Below are 21,981 nucleotides of genomic sequence, written 5' to 3'. Positions count from 1 at the left end.
GTGTCTCACGTCATTTCACAGTCATCGTGGAAGCGTGTCGGTAGAATATATTCTTCTTCCTACAATGCAGTCATATACTGCATAAATGAGTGTCGGGAAGGATGAACACTAGTATCTAAACGCATTTAATCATATCATATAGTTTGCTTTTCGTCATTTCTTTTTTCTGCTTTCTATCACTCTCTCCCCAAACACGAAAAATTTGAAATAGAAAGATTGAACGGTATCTTATATAAAAACATATGCGTAGACTAGACCCTATACACTTACACCACATTTGAGGAATTTTTTATTGAATCATAATGCACATAGCATAGAGTAATGGGGGTGCAGTAGCACATTGGAGAGCCTCCATGGCTTTGCTGGTGTACACGCACCATTTTATCGAAGTTCTCAATGATCGTTTTGCACAAATGAGGCCGAATTTCGTCGACGCTTTAAATCTTCTCCTTCAATGCACGGGTGGTTGTGGACTTGTTAGCATAGACCTTTGACCTCAATAACCCGATCCCATCTACGTGAATTTTTCAGTTACTCTTTTCACAGTTGACAAAGTTAAATCAATATTTTGGCCGTATTTGGTGCGAAATTTGTGAACTGTGGCTGGGTGTCTTTTGCAACTTTTACTAATTTTGATATACTGTTAAACAATGAAAACACGTTTTTCTCTCGTCTCTAATGCTCCACTTTTACTAACACTCAACGGTCAATTGTTAAACTTTTTTTTTTTTAAGATTGTCAACACTTCACCGCACAAGTGGCGACAAATTCAAATCTGAAGTAAATTTTGGGACAGCTTAGTCTAATTCCAACTTCACTCTTAATCCCAAATACGTAGCCAGTAGCTAAAATGCTGTAGAAATATTGAATTTTGTAAGCTGCGCCCAAGAAGGTAGTTCGATGTGCTGTTCAGTTTGTAATAATTGAAAGAAAACAATTGTTGTTTTATCAGGTATATATGCCATTGATGAGCGCCCGCTTCCGTCTGCTCTTCCGCCGCTCTTTCAACAGTCGTAATTCAGAGTTTAAATAAGGCATACATATCTAATTATTTTTTAATTAGTCAGATCTAACTTGATCTAATATCAATACCCAAAAGAGACATTGATTTAAAAGTGGATAAGCTTATTTTTTGGGCATAGCCAAGAGCCCAAAGTAAAAACGCTTCCGAGGTTTATATATATATGACTTGTGGTACAGGGTATATTAAGTTAATGCGAACGTACATAAGAAGCAGAAGGGCTTAGGATAGACCTACTTTTTATGATACCGATCGATTCAGAGTCATTTTCTAAATCTATCTAAGTCTTTTTGAAATAATTTGATGAAATTTGGTACGCAGACGTACTTTGGCCCAACGACGAAAGCTACTGTAAATTCTAAGACTGAAGGCTTAAAGTCCTAGCATCCACAGGCTGTCGGCATAATTGAAAACTCTACTTTACTTTAGATTTGAATCTACGATCATTGAGATCTTTTGCCCATTCAGCTGCTCTGACAGATCAAATTCCAAGTTGTATCCACTCTAATGATAAAAAACTGAAAGTAGATCGATCCTCCATGAATGCCGAAGAGTTATTCAAAGGCCGGCCATATGTTTCCAATAGGGAGGACCGAACGTTAGGATTAATGTCGAAATCAATTAAAAATTTAAAATTGTACTTTTTCGAAAAGTCCACAAATGTTTTTAGAATATATCTATTCTCAACTTTATGTCTTTACTAACGCGTGCACAACTAATAAGAAATCATGTATTTTGTTCGTCTATTTTGTTAAGACGTTTGCAAAAATAATTCTGCCTTTGAGCAAAGCTCTCTTGTTTGTTTTCCATAGCAGAAAATAATACTTTAAAGTAAAATTATTGCCATATCCTATATTGCGAAGAGCAATGAATTGCTTTTCATTACGTTTTAGGCTTAATTATATAATTGAACAGAGTCTCATTTAAAATATTATAATGCCATAAGAATGCAATCGTTTAAGAAAGCTTTTCATTAATCATGTGTATTAATTATTGACACTTCAAAGTCAATCGCGTATAGCGTAATTAATATTCATTTAATTTGATTTGAAAAAATGAAATTCTTGTTATCCTGGGGGACATTTGCAAAAGTAGGACAATTGCACAAAAGGAGGAAATTGATATAAAATAAATGAATATTCTGAATTGGGCCTTAAGGCATATATTGAGCGCTTACTTAAATTGTTATTAAGATGGCATGACAAGGATGCACAAATTACTTTCAGTCACGTAGCTTTCTAAAAGCTAAAGAATCCATTAATAAGGACAAAAAAACAAGAATATTACAATCGGGCAAGGTAGACCATTAAATACCCCACACCACATTGTCTTTTTTCATTACAGAGTACAAAAATTACATCATGTTTCTGTATAAAGGCATATTTTTCATGTGCGTATTTATTGGGCAGGGGGCCCTAATGCAGTGCAAGTTTTACCCTTACATAGGGCTGGATCCGTAGATGGTCAAAATTTTATAGACTTCCCACTATTATGGGCTAATTTTCATCACCACAAAGATCAATTTTCATGAAAATCCTTATTAGGGTATGATCAAAAAAATAAACCAAGATGGTCTAAATTTTTTATGTTAAATTACTATTATGACATAATTTTCATCATGAAGTATTGCAAATTATACATGCTTGTCGTATGAATTTCAGTTTTTCTTATATGAGAGGGCGATCAGAAACTGCCCTAACCGGTCCAAGGTTTTCATACCAATTTAGAATGCCGAAATACTACTAATTAGCCACTTGTGCAAGGAATTTTGAAAATTGCAATTTTCTCCATATGACGACTTTTGAAAATAGGCCGCGATATGAGGAGTGATCGAAAAAGTGGCCGATCCCAAACATTTTCAAGAGCGTTGGTCATAGTACGAAATTTCATCAACATCTCTTAAAAATTGCGAATTGTAACTTTGAGCACAAATTTACATGGGCAGTCAGATAAACAAACAGACAGACGTACAGACAGGGTTAGATCAATTCACATTATAATTCTGAATCGACCAGCATAACAAAAGGTGAGTCCATGTTAGGCCCTTATGCATGTTACGTACGTCCGCACTAACTTAATATACCGTGTACCTCAAGTGGTGTGGGGTATACAAACCTGAAAATGTAAAAATTACGTGAAGCGGTCTTTAGGAAGCAATAACTGAAACTATACATACATATTTTCATTCTTCTGACGTGCGTCCCTCAAAAAAACTAGACGCCTTTCTTTTCTTTCAATTCCACTTTCCTTTCCCAAGTTCCTATATGAGGTAAGGACATTTGAGAAAACCTCAAATAAATTAAACTTTTATAGGATGAATACATTTTTTGAATCCGTCGAAGTATATATCTAAATGTTACATAGAAAATGAAAAATGTTGCATACTTTAATGCTGCGCGTAGAAAAATCGAAATAAACGCAGCATCACCAATCATCAATTTAGTTGATTGAAAACAATGAAAATTGAAATTAAGATAAGAAGAGCTGTCTCCAAGCCCCCAAAGATTTTGCGAACACAAAGGCATACAGAAACGCAAAAGTGCATAAAAAGGAAATGACTGCAATAAATGAAATGATTTATTAACAAGTTGATCAATAAGACAGCGAAGAACCGATTGTTGATAATTTATGTACAGGAAAAATAAAAAAATAATCTATTTGCAGTTATACAAAAAGAACAAAACAGAAAACGTATTTAATTATGCCTATAAATGAAAAAAAAAGAAAAAATGTGTATATTTTTTATAAAAAACAACAGCCACAATCTTCCTATTTATTGCGTAACCATAACCAATCTATATTTCTCGCTCTCCTTCGATATTGCGCACGTACACACACACACACAATTATCAGACGTAAAACATTATTTTCCACTTTAACCATGTACCAAACACTCCAATCCAATTTCTCTCTCTCTCTCTCTCTCTCTCTCTCTCCCTCTCTCACTTTGAAATGTACGTAGCAACAGCTATGCGCTATACATCGGTCAATAATTCCCGGAACTAGGTAAAAAGTGAGTGTTTTTTCTTTGCGAAATTCGACTTGATTCTTCAAAAGCGATAAAATTGACCCAAAGCTTCTTTAACAGTTCGAGGCTTTTGTTTTTTTAGAACGGTTAGTGATGGATTTTAAAACACATTGCTCGCTTCCACATTGATTTTATCGTCGCTTGGCAGTAATTTTTTTCCACGGTGACTTCCTTTGAGATTTGTACATAAATTGTAATCAATGGTCCGACTTCATTTTATGCAATTTCGGCATTCTTATCATCAAATTTGACCACTGTGGTGACTTGTAACCTATCCATGTAAAACGATGAGTCCATTATTTTCTGGTATCTTTAGAATGATAGTTCCGATTGGAAATTTATGTTTGGAATATCAAGAATAACTTTTACGAATCTTCCATACCATACCAATAAACTATTGTTTTCGACAGAGAAGGGTTGCATTTTCAGGTCAATCCCTACTTTGAACAGTATATTTTCGCAACCAAGAGCAACGAAACCCGTATTTTTCCATGGTCTTAAACGTAACAAAAGTAACGTCGTAACTAAACAATTCAAATGCCATGAAGTGGTGGAACTCAACGTTTGAGGGTTGGCACTTTCTAAAAACAATGTTAATTTTCCGTTGCTAGTTCCAGGAACTATTTAGCAACATGTTGTTCGTTAAAAATGGTTCTTTGATAAAATTATTTTATTCACCACCTGAAAATGAAAGTATATTAATTTTAATGTTCTTTTCTAGTCATGAAATAAATGGAAGATTATAGGACTTCACGACGATTCATATCATTATCTATTGATAATATCAAAGCTTTAACGATTAAGAGAAAACGCTGTAAATCGCTCAGGAATATCCTCTACACAAGTCCTGCTGGTGAAAAAGTGGGAAAGAAAAGAGAGGCAGAGAAATAGGGACCGCAGACTTGGTAATGCTTAGAGTTTAAAAGATGACATTTTTCCGGAATATTTTATGTATCTCAAATTTTAAGTAAAAATAATGAGTCGAATCGAATGTCAACACTTATCTACTGTTTAAAGATAGTAATTTCTATTGCCAAAAAGGTAAAGTTGTGTGAAAGCACTTTTTATGTGGAAATGTTGAACAAATTCTATCAAACTTGATCATTTGCAGATATAGTTAAGAACTCCAGATTTCAAAGCCACTATTACTCAACTCAGTAGTATTTTCGTCTAGATTCATCAAGTTATTATCCCCTACATCACATATGACACAAGCGGATATTACTTATTATTATTATTATTATGTGCGGATATATGCAGCATGCAGAAGCACTTAAGATAGACCCACCTTTTATTACACCGATCATTTCAGAATCATTTTCTCAATCTTCCCTGTCCGCCCGGCTGTCGTGTTTTCTTTTGTTCCAGCAACAGGTCTCAATTTTTGAGATATCCTGATGACCTAGACTACTTTTTCGGCCACTTCCCATATAAAGCTTTATTTGGATAACTTTAGTGTAATGTAGAGTATGTCCAAGCCCCCTTAGTACTTCTCTTCAGGAACGTGCGGTATTTATCTATTTTCTTTCAGCGTATGCACTTATGTCGTAAGGAAAAAAGAACAAGGAATAAGACTTGAGTTTGAAAAAAAAAAAAAAAAAAAAACTTGATAAAATTTGTAATCAAAATTTCCTATAAACATTTATAAAAGCTATAAAAAGAGCTTACATAAATAAAATAGTGATAGTGTAGTGCAATGTGATATCAATGCAGCTAAAGTATGGTAAAGGCTTAAGTAATATTCATTGCATTTAATTAAAAAAAAAAAAAAAAACGTGTCCGAAATTCGTTTCGAAACTTTGCACACAAGTTTCTTAATTGTTGCTGGCTGTTACTGTCGCTACTGCTTGATGGACAGAGACCATTTACAACAGTTTTCCGACTCAACAGTACAATACAATGGGAATTTAAAATGCTCTTAGTGCGAAACGAAAAAAAAAAAAAAGAGAAAAAGAAAAACCATCGATTAAACGGGAATTGATGGTAAGAAGAGAAATCAACAAAGGGATGAGTTAATATCTGAAGTACGAGAAGTGAATTTATCGTACATTTGTTTAAATGTAAAAAAAAAAAAGAAAAAAAATACACAACAATAAGAGCGGAATTGATAGATTGTATTATGGGCAATTTGCGTACACATTAGCACCCGTTGCACGGCCTCGTAGCCATCAACATTTTGAGATTTCCCCAGCTCTATCAGTTTGCCGTAGTTGGATAATTGCCATAAAAAAAAAAGAAAAAAATTGGAAAGTGGAAAAAATTGATTTTATTTCCTATAAAAAATGAAAATCTGATAAACTGGTAAAATTTATAAAGCGAAAACGGTTTTTTTTTTTGAATAAAGTGATTTAACAAAGAAAATAAATCATTGATTTATTGGTTAATGTTTCAAAACTGAGCTATGGCCTGATAATGGTGGTTATCTATAAGCAATTTTATTAAATAACTTTACTTTGAGTTCTAGTTTTTTCTTTTAAATAATTTAAATTTCAGTTATATTAATTTTACTATCAACGACAAGGTCTGACCAAAGCCAGCGATAGATTTGTGGTCAGTGCTGGCTTGGCTTGGGTTTTAAAACGTAATTTTAGAACATACGTTCGTAGAAAAGTATAAAAAAGGGTTCTTTTTTGGATACCACTAAAAGACATCCCCCAGCACAAAATTCATATTGTGCCGGAGAGATGTGGAGAATGAACAATATTTCGAATAGCATCCTTTCTACTATTCTCTTAAAATAAGCGACTTTTTTTTTTGAAGACCTTATAAGGCAGTAATTGTAGTACGATTAAGGAAGACGTTTACAATTTTAATTAATTTCACAAAGCTTCAATGGTTCGTTAATCTTACTCTTCGTATCGATGCAAAGATCAGTTGCTTTTGATTATTTGCGCTGGCTAGCAATACACGGGGGGTCGTGAGCGTGCCATGTAGGTATTTTGGTTGTAGAAAATGACTAGGTTTGGGATTTCCGTAACAATACCAACAACCAAAATACATTTTTTAATACAACCCCCTTTTCATCCAAAAAATGATATATTTTTAGAGTATAGTGCTGTCACTTCTCAATGTAATGTTGATTTTCTAAAATGTTACTTAGCATAGAAATCATGTGTGTTAAACTTTAGATGTTGATCACAAAATGTAATGGTATATAGCAAACTGTTACTTAACAGGGCAATTAAAAAATTTTACTTTTTATTTACATTACAGATCATGAAATTTAAAGAAAAAGAAGAGATTATCAGCTGTTCATACTCTGATGAGATTTAAGCAAAATAGGTGTCGCGAAAAATTAGAACATTTTTTCGGAGATTCCCGTGGATTTTAAAAAGTAGAACACTTGATAGTGGTAATCGGTGCTGTGTTTGCGTTTTATTAGTTTCCCAGTGTATAAGTGCGTAAAAATAGTGAGAAGAAAAGAAATGAACATTGTAATTGTTCGTACATCCAATTTATATGAGTTCACTCTCAAGAGAAACTAGCATAGCAACCAAGTTCCCAATAAGCCTTACCGCCAAAATGCAAATACAATTTTTTTCGAACTACATAGATGAAATCGCGTGCCTTCTTTTGTATCTCGAGGCATATGCTACAAAAAAGTGAGGTTATTTTCGATTTCGACCGTCTTCTTACATACTGGTATGTGATATCACTTATCAATTCGTGGATAGGTACGCTTACGTTGTGACTTTGACTTCTTTAATTGCTACTTTGTGTGTGAAACGGTAAATCAAATTAAAGTTGGCTTAGGTTTGTTGCTAGCAATGTTGTTAGAAAAAAACACAATTGAAAAGTGAATATGTGTGGCTTTAAAGTATTGATTGAGGAGAGTTCTTCATTAGTCTTTAAATACCTTAATATAAGTACATTATTAATTTTTTTCTTTATTTCTATATTGCCATACAAGCAATCAGCATAAAAAGTCACAGGTGTTGACCTCGTTTTTTGCAATGTATCCTGCGGCTAGTATTTCCTAGTTCACACTGTTAAAAAATAGGTGGGCAGACAATCTTATTCAAGTTTTCTTATTGCTCAGCGCAAACCTAGTTGATATAAAGAAAAATGAAAATATATTTTATGAAGCTTTTTAGTAAACGTTAAAAAAAAAGGAAAATGTGGGCCGGTTATATATGCAAACCACTAATGCTATGACTGCAAGCGCAAAAAGCATGCGTATGCATGTGTTCTGCGTCGATTAACGTATACTCAGCTTTTTGCTTATTGCGAAATTAATTTAAGCTAATTAGTTACGCAGCCCAATGAATAATTTAATCAAATACATGCGCAATGCTTAATACCCGTTTGAAAAGTAATTAGAAATAATTTAGGAAGTTTTGTTTTAATATTATATAACAATAGACACTGAGTCTGTCCATCATGTCGCGAAAGCTCTGTAGAAATCGGTACCAAATCTTTTTCATTTCACCTTTAAGTGACACATAAATAAAGTTAAGTCCTAAATTTTCAAAAGATATTCATTAAGATCGTTCACCTATACAATCTATTCGGCGGCATGCTGGATATCGCTACAAGTTAAAAAAATTGTTTCGTCCTGTTTGAATTTTTCACATTTTTGAAAATAGTTTTTTATATGGGAAGTGGTCTTAAATGTTATGTGATTCAATCTTTTTTCATTAACGTTTGCTGTTTTGGCAAAACCGTATCGTCGCAATATCTCCACAAGAATACATGAGACTAACCCCCGGATAGATACGTTTAAATTTGGAAAATGATTCTGAATCGATTGATATCGATCGGTTTATTAAAAGCTTGACTTATATCAAGTCTTCCTGAGTGTTGCATAAAGAAAGATTTGATATGATGTCACCATAAGCGATGTAGCATGCAATAAATTACTGAATGTAAGCTGAATTAATGCTGAGTTAAAGTAAAAAATTATAAAATTTTAAAATTGAAGATCCTCAGCGTAAAGTGATATTCAATTCAATAGAGACTATTTGCCACTACTTTCCCCTCAAAATTGTTTTCAGCCAAACCTTCCTCGTCTAACATTGGGGATTTTCATTTATTTATTTACTTAATGACAGTGCCATTTCTACTTCAGATTTCATAATAACTCTTTTCGGCGAAAATGTTTAAAATGTCCTTAATTATTTAATAGTTTTGTACCCTATATCTTGCAGGGTGTATTAAATTGCTGTGGACTTACGTAATATCCAAAAGGGCTTAAGATATGCCAGTCTCTTATTATACGGATCGATGAAGAGCAGGATTCGAAGCTTGTCTGTCTGTCTGCCTGTCCATGTGTTGTTGTGTTCAATTGAAAATGATTCGGATCAGTTCATCTTTTCGACTACTCCTCATAACGCCTTAAGTCATTGAAGGAGACGAAAATGAAAAGCACAAAACCTTAAGTTCTACATTGTGATTGTATCCACAAATTAAGTTCTACATTGGTGCCTGTGGCCACCATACAATTGGCAAGACCTATATTTAGTGCTTCCTTAGCGTTAAGCCTACGACCGGTGTGTAGTAACTCTACGATATTTGAAATTGTCATTTTATAAAGTTCATGGCTTTATTTTTAATCCGTTAATCTGCTTTTCTGCTAATCGTTTTCCTCGGCCGGCAGCTGCATGGCGCGCCGCAAATGTGCACTTCCATTCTAGGCATTTTTTTTTTTTTTTTTGGGAAAATCAATTAGTTTGAATGAACTGGATTTGGGATATCCGTAACGATGTCATAGAACCCCAATTGTAAGCCTTATTTCGAAAAGTTGTTATATGAAAAAAAGCCGGAATTTTCAAAATTTTTTATCAAAACTCGCTGATTAGCAGGACCTCGGTCCCACGGAAATTTAACCTTTATCAGGTAGAAACATGTAATTTTCACCATTTCATGGTGAAAATTGCTTCACAATAGTAAATTGGCGGAGGAATCAACTTTAACGAATCTGTGCAAGGAAGGAAGGAAATGTAAACCCTTATATGCGAAACAGGCCTAAATGTTAATGAAAATTTATTCATAATAGTAATTTGATATAAAAATTAAGCGGACCGAATTTTAACCGTATAAACCCTATTTCTTGGATTTCTCATGAATAATAAACCTTCCAGAAAAAGACTAATTTTTAAAATTTTATAATGAAAATTGATCTATAGCAGGAATTTAGCAAAAACAATTAACGGTAGAGAATTTGGGGTAGATAGATCTATTTTTAAGACCTTAAACTTAATAAAGATTATCGTTAAAAACAAGCTTTATATGAAGGGAAAGTCTAATTTTTAAGTTCTACTGACGGGAACTGAAAAATAATAAAGTTTTTAGGAAGTAAATTAGGTTTGCCAAATTTGATCCATGTCATGGGCATCCTTCCTTCATGCATGTCTTTGCATGAAAATTATGTATAATTTTTGTCGTATTACCAAAATGAATAATTGACTGTATTAGACGTATTGACTGGTCGGGAAGACTAAACGTATATTGTCAAAATTTGTATTCATTCAAACGGTGACAAAAGGGCCAATCTTGCTAATCAACACTATGCAGCATGGCGATAATAAATTAAATCATCTGACGTTAAGAGCTTTTAATTTCCCTACTTCGACCACAGCCACATTTTAAGGTACGCTGACTATGTTAAACTCATTTCTTCCTTCTCCTTCGAATCGCAATTGTATCAACTTCAAATTGACTTACATAAAAATGTAGTTCGTTAAATTTTATAAAGTCACCTTTTCAAACAATGCAAGAAGAATTCTTTCTCAAGCTGAATGCTCAGTGCCGATTGACTTCACACAGGTTGGGAAACGTACATGCATTCATCCATTTAAGAGTTCTATTCGACCAAAGATTACGTTTTAGTTTGTACATTGAGCTTTCTTTAAGTAAAGCTAGATCCGCGCTGGATTTCATTAAGAAGTGGTCCAAAAAGCTTATGGATCCTTACATTAAAAAAACACTAGACATGTTCTTAGTTAGACCAAGACTTGAGTACGCCTCTGTTGTGTGGTCTCTTTCCCATAAGTGCTATGTAGATTCAACGGCTATGCTTGCTATTTGCTTGTAGGAATTTGGTTTGAGACCCTTTTGTCTCTCTGCCTCCTTATGAAGATATGGTGCTTCTGTTATTATCACTTGAGAAGCCTAGATTTACAATCTGCGTTTCCTGGGTGGCCGAGTAGGCAAGAGTCTCGACTAGCAACTCAGTGGTCGTGGATTCGAATCTCAAGTGCAGTAGAGTTTTTAATAAAGGCCGATAGCCTTAGATGCTAGTGCTTTTAAGAGTTTAGTGTTAGAATTTATTTCTCTGGCGAAATTAATAATAATAATAATAATAAGACAATAAATGGTGCTAATCTCTCTTCTCGAGGCCCTATGTTTTCATTAAGCCTAGTCAATGTAAACATAATTATGGGCTGTTTAGCACATTCAGAGTTCTTTGCAGAACCCTAAATGATGTCCACCATTCAATATCGAACACTTTAAAGTCCACTTTGCTCAGGCCGTATTTAAATTAACTTGCAATCTTAACATCTCACTGTGATTCGAAAATTAACTAAGTTTGTCTACCGTTTGCCAAGGCTTTGAATGTTTCCAGTGGCTTAGAGGTTCACTTGCAACGTGGACCTGGTTGTGTACACAATTTTTTTTATATTTTATTTCTTATTTATTTGTACATGAATTATTATTATTATTTTTTTTGTTATCGTTACTTCCTATGCTTATATACTTTGCATTAGGTTTTAATTGAATTCGACTGTCAATTTATTTTAGCTGGGCTTGATGCGTAGGTAAATAAATAAACCAAAAATCGCTGCAAGAAAGAAATAACTTTTTCTATGCAATCTATCCGCAGCATACGGTCCAGCCGATCGGTAATCAAGCTTAACTTTAACAAATTTCGATATTTGTAAGCTGCATCTACCAGCATAATATTAAGCAGGCCGCTAATAGATTTTGCTCATCTATTTAAAGTATTCATATTTTGCAATATAGAAGATTTAAATTATCAGACATACGTGTAATGTAAGTTTATGTATTACAAGCACTCACATAAAATTAATGTATCCCCTGAGTGTTGAATGAAAAAAAACAAACAAACCGTAAATCAATGATTAGAAAAACATATTATTACAGTGTAAGTTGCGTTCAGTTCCGTATTTAATTTTATTGAATTTGTACCTACAAAAAAAAAATTTTTTTTTTATTTAAGGTTTGTTTAACAATTCTAAAATTTACCTAACAAAAGGCAAATAAAACAAATAAATTTTTATCATTGCAAACAATGCAAAAGAATGCATTATTATAATTAATTAAATTTTATTCTGCAATTTTTTTTACTTTTGATTTTATTGCTCATGAATACGCATCTCTATTTTTATTATTTATTTTTTTTTTATTTATTTTATTTTATTGCCTTTATTTTGAATATTTATGAATATTTGTGGTATATTTTCCCTTTTTGTTTTTCGTTTTTATCATTCTAGAGCATTTTTACGGGATGTTGTTGAAACAGCAAATATTTTCATAAAAATTATGGAAAAATTTTGCAAAGACTCTGTGGTTGTGCAGGATAAAAAACGTTTGAAAAAACGTTTAAATAAAAAAAAGAAAACAGCGGATAAACACAAACAGGAAACAGAAGTGAGTAGAGTAGAATTGATATGCAGTTAATGTTTTTATGTAAAGTATCGTATAATCGACTAATAATGATAATTATTAATAATTCAATTATTGAAATTTAATTACGAAAGAAGAATGTAAGCTCATCACACTGCGTTAATGTAATAATTGGAATCATATTCGTGGAAAAAAATTGCGACATAATGTTTCCGGGAATTGGACAAAACGGATTTCGTCAATTATGGTTACGCCAGTTACACCAGCACCCCTTCTCGAAAGCGTCGCAAAATTTAAAATACCACAAATTTTTACTTGGAATCGATTGCTAAAGAAGTTTCACTTTTGTTTTTGGTTATGTGCATGTTTTTTGGGCTGATCCGCGGGAGTAGCGTAAGAATCGCGACAAGTTTGTGGTCGCTGCTTCAAATCTCAATATAATGAAAAAAAAAAAAAAAAATAGTGACAAGTAAGAAAGTTATCTTCGCCGGGTGCCGAATCTCGCATACCCACCACTATGGTTTTCGAATTCTACTCTCCAAGTTCTTTTATTTGATATGCATATCAATAGCATTATTAAGAAAAAGTAATCGCTGTGTCTTTACATATTCATTTTAAAATGAACCCATTTTTAGGCAGACAGTAAATCTTCATTTAAGGAGTGTACAAATTAATTTTCAACATTCGGTCTTGTTTACCTTATGATAAATGAGCATAAAACCTCAAATAGGTGTGGGCATGGCTGGTTGGTTCCATTTTCGAACCTAAAGAATACACTGTTTTGTAAAGTAAATGTGGAAAATTTCAAGGTTCTAACCTTAACAGTTTCTGAGTAACGAGCGAAAAGCCAAAAGTTTTTGTTAAAAAAAACAGAGTTGCGTTCAGTTTATGCTCCATTCCTCTGAGCAAATTGGCCCATTTTCAATGCCAACCTGCATGCAAAAACTTCCAATTTGTCTACCACATTTGAAATTGATGTCTTCATTTTCGCGACCAGGAGAGTACCAACAACACACACCACACAGGCATAGAAGCACACAGACGGACAGAGATGACTATCAATCAATTCAAAATTTCACGTTGATCAAGAATATCTGTACTTCATAGGGTCTCTAAAGTTTCCTTTTCGATGTTAGATATATTGTGGGAAAAGACAAAATGAGTATCCTACAGTGGTGGGTATAAAAAAATACGTATCAGTACAAACAGTATTATTAGAAAAATCTTTATTATCCGTGACAATTTTACTAAGTTTTTTGTGACAAAAATTTCTAAAAAAAAAAAAACAATTCACAACATTGTAATTGCGCAACGCCGCCTATTACATACCCTATATTACTTCGCCTAGTACACATTGTTCTCCAGAAACACATGGCCAGAATTGTCATGAAAGCTCGCTTATAGGAACGTTATAGGAAGGTTATAGGAAGGTTAGATTTTCCCCCGTATGAGAGTTTGGGTTTCTTCATAGCATAATATGTCTAAAAATAAACCTATGTAATCCAACTTCACTGCAGTTAATGTGTTTGCTGAAAAGTTGCTGTGGATTATTTTCATCATAAAATATTAGTATTTTTCCGAAGGACTTACTACTCCCAGGATATCTTTTATAGAGTTGGACCAAGAAATAGAACAATGTGTTTCAAATTAGGTCCACTTAATTTTTTTTATCTAATCACTATCATAAACAAATTTTCATCCAAAAAAAATTAGGCTTTTTTGGCATTTAAGGATTTACCTCTCATGAGAATCCTTACATACGGTGGTATCAACATATTAGACTTACGTGGTTCAAAGTCGGTAAGGTAGATTTTTTCGTCCATTTACTATTATGAGCTAATTTTCACCATGAAATGTTGGAAAATTGACCTTATTACCATATAAAGCTTTCACTTCCGAAGGAAGGCTTATGTGAGGGCGGATTCCTAGCCAGTCCAAAGTTTTCGAACTAATTTGGAATGCCGAAATATTATTACATAGTCACTTTTCCCCATATATTGCCATTGTTGTATTGTCGAAAAACATCCGAATCATTTTCAGTAGCGAACCGCAACTAGAACATATATTTAGATGGACAGATAACAGACAGACTGACAGGCAGACGGACAAACAGGCTTAGACCGATTTAGAAAATTATTCTGATTCAATGAATATGATTGCAAATGAACAATTCCTTCCGAATGTCAGAAAGAATATGGAAACCTGCATTCAGTTCTTTTGCTTATGCCTAAAGAAAAATAAAATGGTACAGGAATCAGCCTACACTTATTCAAAGTGAAAGTGATTTCAATTGTCCCATAGCTGAATTTTTGAGAACTTATCAGTTATAAAAGTGTTTTATGTAAGGATTTTAATAGATTTGATGCGATGAAGTTCAAATAAAAATTGCTTTTATTTCCCGTGTAAGTGAAGCGAACAAAAGAACTAAAGGCTTAAAAAATATAAATAAAATATGAGTTTGTATCACAGTTAGCGAACACAGGGAGCCATAGAATTTGAATTTTGAAAAAAAATGATGGAAATCGTTGCACTTGAAAGAATTTTTGTATCCAGCAGCGAACGATAGACAAATAATATGGTTATCTTTTTGTTTGAAACGTTTAGAAGCGAGCATTACAGATCCCCCAAAAAGAATATATATTTGCCGTGAAGGCAAGTTTGATTTAGTATAACGTTTTCAGTCTGGTCATGTACGACCGCAGTAGCAAACGTTGAAATAATAATATGTCCTATACATGACATATACCCTTATATAGGCATTACGGCACATGTACAATTTATAAATTCCCATATATAACATAAAAGTAAAATAAGTATCGATTTACTACCGTTCGTCCATTCGTCTAGTCCTTTGTTGTCTATCGCTCAAGCGCCCATAAAGAGGGTGATAGAATTCGGAATTTTGAAGTCCTTCTTTACACTCCTAGTTGATCCCACAAAACCAAGTTAAAAATAGGCTTGACTCATTTAAAAACATTCGCAGTAAACAGAAATTGTCTCTTAAAGTTTGTTTTAAGGTTAGGCTAGTTCGAAAGTCAATGTAGAAATGGCCGTGACTTATCAACTCTCATATCTCACAAAATCTCTTGAAATTTTAATGAGTTATTTAGAAAGATGGGCACAAAATCAAAACACAACAATAAAGTTACAATTTTTAAGATTTGTTGCTGAGTAATCGTATTTTGACATTTTAAATTGCTATGGAGAATTTGATTCGGATGGGCTAATTTTTTCAGCCCCCTCTCGTATAACTGTTCCTGCGAAAGTTGAATCTTTAGAAAGGTAAAAAAACGTAATTTTCAATACTTCGTAGCGGAAATTGGTTCATAACAGTAAATTGACAAGATGGTAACTCAACATAAAAATTAAGTGGATTGAATTTGTATCTAAGAAATATCTTAGACCCTATTTCATACAAGATTTCCCATGGATAGTAAGCCTTTCAGAAAAAAGAATAATTTTTAATATTTTATAATGAAAATTGATCCATAGTAGCAACAATTTATCGGTGGGGAATTTGGATTACATAGATCTATTTTGTAGATTCCACGTATGTAGGGTTTATTGTAACTTTAGGAACTTCCCTAAATTTGGATCACGCCGACACATGAGCTTTCATGAAAGGTATGGAGGGTGAAAACTGCACTGGGCGTATTGGCGTAGAATATTGAATGTTCGCTCTTGCCGGCCGATAGTGTTTTTAAAATGCTTTGTTTTATTTTGATCGAAAGGGTTAATTACTGTTGTGAGGTAATTTCGCGGATTGCCTTTATTTATTCCGGCTTTTTTTTTAATTAGACTTTTACCTCTTATTAACAGCAAATAAACTTCATTTATATATATATATATCTTTATATCTGGCATAAAAATTCTGTTGTGGTGTAAAATGCTGTGTTGACCTTACAAACTTCATAAGGCTCTTAAAAGAATACGTAATATTTTGGACGAGCCAACATCAAACTTATAGTGAGGAATAGTTAACTTGATATCGTTTACAATTTTTTAATGCAATTTTATATAATTTTTAATATTATATTGGCTTTTACTCTTTTTGTTTTTTTCTTTTCTCCCACAACACTATTATTTTTATATATGAATTATCGTATGAAATTTATGTTTATCATTAAAATTAATTGAATGAAAATATTGCAACATCATCAAGTGATGATGTTATATTTTAAAATATGCTGTCCTTTGTTTTCTTGTTGTTTTTATTGTTGTTGTTGATACATTTAATCCGATTTATTAATATACACGTTTTTTTCCTTCCTTTTTTTGTTATGTCATATTAAGTCATGTAAAACGAAAGATATGAATGTAGAGTAAGGCAGTCTTTGCTGGTGTGTGCCCTATTATGTGCTCAAGTTTGAATTCTGATAGTCTCCGTAAAAGGTTAGGTTTGAGTATAGAGTTTTGATTAAATTAGTATTGATTTCAGAGATTAAGATTGTTTGCTAAAATTTAGGTTAAGAGTTCAAGTTATGAATAATTTTAAGGGTAACGTTAAAGTTGTAGTCGGAATTGAAGAGATTAAGATTGTTGTTTAAATTCACGGTAGGTTTCAAATTAGGAATAGGATTGAAGTTAAAGCTCAGATTCACGGTGAAGTTGAAGTTAAAATCAACGCATATCTTAGCTTCGTGGTAAACGATAAATGCTATGTTAGTGCTATCCGTAAAGTAATGAAGAATGTTAAGGTTAAGATTTAACTTATCAATTGATTGGCTATAACTAATAATCGAATCACTATTCATTTTGGAAAGAAACATAGAAATGAGGTTAACATTAATATCCCTAAAGGAGATAAGTTAAAACCTAGTGAAAATATTATACTGTTAGAATTGAAAATTAAACAAAGAAAAACTTGAAATATTTGAAAAATTCTAAAAATATTAAATACAGAAGTGAAGGCAGAATAAAAAGACATATAGAGAAAAAATGCATCATTGAAAGTGCACTTAACGTTAGATTTAGGTCTGAAGATGAAGTTAAAATTAAAGCTATACTTATGGTATAGTTGTTAAGGTTAAGACTTAATTTAGCGTAAAGGTCGGCATTAAAGTGGTTTTGGAGCTGGAAGTCAGTCAAGAGCTACAGTCAAGTTTAATGAAATGATTAAAACTAAGATTAAGGTTAAAGTTATTTATATGGTCATGGTAGGGGTAAAGTTAAGGTTAATTTTAATGTTGAGATTAAGAGGTCTATGGTTGTAAATACAGTTAGGTATAATATAAGGTAAAAGCCTAGGCTAAGAATAAATTTAACTTTATGATTATCGTAAAGGTAAAGTTAAGATTAATTTTAACGTTAAGATTAAAAAGTTTATGCTTATAATTGCAGCTACATGCAATGTAAGACGAAGTTTAAATATAAGTTGAAGATAAATGTTGCGGTTAAACCTGAAATTATTATTATAGTAAAGGTAAAGTTAACTTCAAGTTGGAGGTAGTTTATGTCATTGTTAAGGTTATTGATATGATTACAGCTCAAATTGCATTCAGGGTTAAAGGCAGACTTACTGTTATGGACGGGGTCAGAATCAGGATCACAAGTACCCATAATCTGCCAATAACAGAACGTACGAAAATGAGGATAAAGAGATGTAAATTTTCCTAGAAACCATTCAGACGTTTATCAAATATCGTGATTATATATATCAATACCGATGTACTTGACAATGTAACGTCATTCGGATGCGTTGTCTTTACACCCTTCTCTGCAAGAGAGTTGGTATTGTCTTTTCCCCACAGAGCACATGAAGTGCAGGGCTGTTAATTATTGTTATTACTTAATTTGTTTTTGCCATTACGTTAGTTAATATTAATTAGGGCTTTCGTTTTAACATTTCCAACACTAAAGAGCAATCAACGTCATCCAATTTCAAATATCTTTTGTATTCTCTGCATACATTTTTGCACAACGAAAGACAAGTTAAGTCGATCTTAAAGTCGTAGTACAGACACCTGTTTTGCTTGTGTTATTTTCAAACAAAACATAGTATTGAAATTATATAAGGGATATTTGTTAGTAAAGAGAGGGAGAGAGGAGGGAAGATTTTAAAAACCATTGGAAGATGTTTTCGAAGGACACTCGGTCAAGACATTTTTTTCCTATAAATGTCATAATATGGGGTAGTTCAAGCGAAAAAAAGAAAATTGCGTTTAATTAAATCCTCAACCAACTTCCGATCGTTGAATACCGCCTATAGGGTACTCATTTATTTATATCTTATCAGGTGTGGTGCGAAAATTCCTCTTGATGTGTGTTTGCATGTGGGAAATGCATACATGCTGTAAGTGTCGTAGCTCGTTGCTTCTGTCTGTATATTAATTTCTTTATGTTTGTCGAGCATGCTGGTCCCTGGAAACTGAACACAGTGTGATATCCGCCCCATACAATTTTAATCCATTTTCATTCTCTTTTTTATTGTTGTTTTTTAGATATTTTTATCGTTTCAAATTAAAACAAGTCATAAGTCATAAAAGATTGAAAGTAAAGGATTTTACAAATAAAAGTTTTTTTGCTTTTTTTTTTTAATATTCGGTATTAAACAACAACATGAACGAATGCTGGGAACAATAGTAAAACGTAATCCGATTTTTTTCTTTCACGTTCTACTCAAATTTTTTCTATGGAATTTATTTATTTATTTTAAAAATTTTTTTCTTTTATAAGCCATTTTTAATGCTTAACTGTGTACAATCGTAGGTAAATATACATTTTTTTAAATGTGTGGTTTTCTTTATACTTAAATTTATATTGTCTGCTGCGGTTTTATAAATTTTGTATTTTTTTTTTTTTTTTTTTAACAGTTTTTATATTAATTAATGCTGTATGTGTCTGAGTGTAATTATGTTCCCTGCAAAAAAAAAAATTCACAAATAAAACATAATAAAACCTTAGCAAGACATCAGTAATTACAACAACTACAACAGACTTTTTATATATAAAAAATTTATGAACGTATTATATTTTTACGTAAGTGTGGCTGCGTATGTGTATACGTACATATATATATGTATATGAATTTATGTCAATGAATGCTCGCATGTAAATGATTTTTTATTACAACCAATAAGTGTTAAGAGTGCAGTAGTTTTTGCTTAAATGAAACAACAGAAATGTTAGTAAATTTTTTATGCAACGTAGAATTTGTATTCTATTAAAGGTATGGTAAAGGCTTGGCAAATTTTATACCGTGTTGTATTAAAACTGTGTCTTACGAACGCCATGTTAAACGGGAAGCATAAAAACCCCATAAGCTATTCACTAAACGAATATCAGAAGTTCCCAACACTTAGAATGATTTCAGATGAACCAATTTTTATTTTACATCGAACGATTCTATCAATGTATATGTGTCTTGTGATTAACCGCCTGCAGATTGCATTTTTCGGTACAAGCTGATGAACTCCACTAAATATTTTTTTTCCTTTTTCTACTATGACCAATCGCTGACGAAATGTCGCCTATTCATGATCGTTAGTAGAAAGAGTGGAAAGAGAAAGAAAGAGGGAAGCAGTGGCCGCAACCTAGTGGTTTTGTGCCCAATCGCCAAATGTTATGCATTTTTCTACTGAGCACTCACTATACCTACGATCAAAAAAAATTCGGTCCCACTTTTAGATTTGAACCCGCGAACACTGACTTGGTAGTCGCTTTTCTTACGTACTCCGCCTCTTAGTCGGAATGAATATGAATGAGATCGGCCGTTATTTATATGAACTTTTATTTCGTGGCGCAACATTAGTTTACCATACTAGACAAATGCGGAAGATTTGGACCTTATAGATGCATTTTTCGAATCCTTCTTCATATAAAAGCAATCAGGGTTTATATAAGAACAAGGCCTACTTCCCAATTTAAAAAAAAACGTAAAAATTGGACATAGATCGGTCTATTTTTTGTATATCTTCCCATACAAACGTTCTCATGGAGTATATATGACTTTATGTAGCAAGAAGGTATAAATTCCGATATCCAAAGTATGATAGCGTATTTAATGTCCAGCTCTGTCCGACTATTGCAATTTTATTTGTTTTTGATATTTTGATTAAGATTTATAAAGTTACATTTTATTTTTTGAGCTACAGTGCCACCTAACTAATACATATTTCTTACAGGGTTCTACTCTTTTACGTCAACTTTTTTTTGTTTATTTTAATATAAATTATTATCAACCCACAAGTGGATGATAAGGGCACAAGAGATAAAAAATAAAAATTATAAACGTTCTTAGAAATTATATTTAAATTGTGATAGGTGTATCTAACGATGGCGATTCACTCGCAGGTAGATCCAGGATTTCCCGTAAGAATATTTTCCTATATTGGGATCGAATTTGCATTTAAGTTGTTGAATAAGCTATCCCTTCAAAACACATGTTTATTTAGTTTCTTACATTCAAGACTTATTCTTTATAAATGGGATCCACGCTTATGCATGCATATTCTTGTCCCCATTACGTTCCTCACACATGGATTTTTCAAGACTTGTGGTATTTTCAAGAAGGAATGCATTTATTATATATATTTAAGACATTTTGCTTGGTTTCGTTAGCTATAGTTAGCCTATTATTGTACACATTGACTTTGGGTTTTTTCGTCAAGTCGTCTGCACATGTAAGAAGAACAATAAGTAGGAAAACGAATATTAGGTGAGCTGTTTAGGTAAGTCTGCTTAAATGTTATCATTACTAATCTTGGGAAGTTTCAACTCAAAGTACCCTATACCCGTCGACCGTCATGTCTACTTAATCCGAACTTAGCATTATTTACCTTTAATTTAGAACTAATTTAAACTAACACTCCACTTGAGTGAAAAGTAATCTGATTTGTATCATTTTCCATAGCGTTCATCCTTGGAAAAAAAACACGTTGGTGCAACAAATTTTATGAAAATATTTCAAAAATTGCGATTTGTAGGTTGAGCAAAAAAAAGTAGAATGGACAAACGTACACATCGACAGAGAAGCTTAGATCGATTCAGAAAGTAATTGGTATAATAAAAGGTGAGTCTACCTCAAGCTCGTCTTCTCATAAACTCAATTGTACTCTTGTACCACGAGTGGCGTAGAATACGAAAAGCATATGCGCATCAATATGCTTGATGAAAGTATGATGTCAGGCCGACTTGGATGTTGTTCGAGTTTTGTCCCGCTTTTAGATTAAGCGCAATCTTGAAAGATACAATCTTTAGTTTCACGACAGACTGACACTAGTCGAGAAGTAAGACCTCCTTCTCTCGCATATGTGCTCTATAACGATTCGAAAGGCATTATTGTTTTATAAAATTTATATATAAACTTCGGAAGTACCCGGCCCGTTTTTATAGTAATGTGAAAATA

At 32.8% G+C, this 21,981-nt stretch overlaps 1 protein-coding gene across 1 annotated transcript in view; it reads left to right on the top strand.

The window, feature by feature from the left end:
- Positions 1–21,981, top strand: part of LOC119638707 (protein timeless homolog) — a 244,359-nt gene that overhangs the window by 34,822 nt on the left and 187,556 nt on the right. Inside the window, exon 6 of the mRNA XM_038035651.1 lies at positions 12,503–12,659. Within this exon, the coding sequence (XP_037891579.1) occupies positions 12,503–12,659 (157 nt within the window). The remainder of the gene's footprint in view (positions 1–12,502; positions 12,660–21,981) is intronic.

The sequence above is a fragment of the Glossina fuscipes genome, unplaced genomic scaffold (assembly GCF_014805625.2).
Source record: "Glossina fuscipes isolate IAEA_lab_2018 unplaced genomic scaffold, Yale_Gfus_2 109, whole genome shotgun sequence".
Taxonomy (NCBI): Eukaryota; Metazoa; Arthropoda; class Insecta; order Diptera; family Glossinidae; genus Glossina; species Glossina fuscipes.
This window is presented reverse-complemented; position numbering and strand designations above follow the sequence as displayed.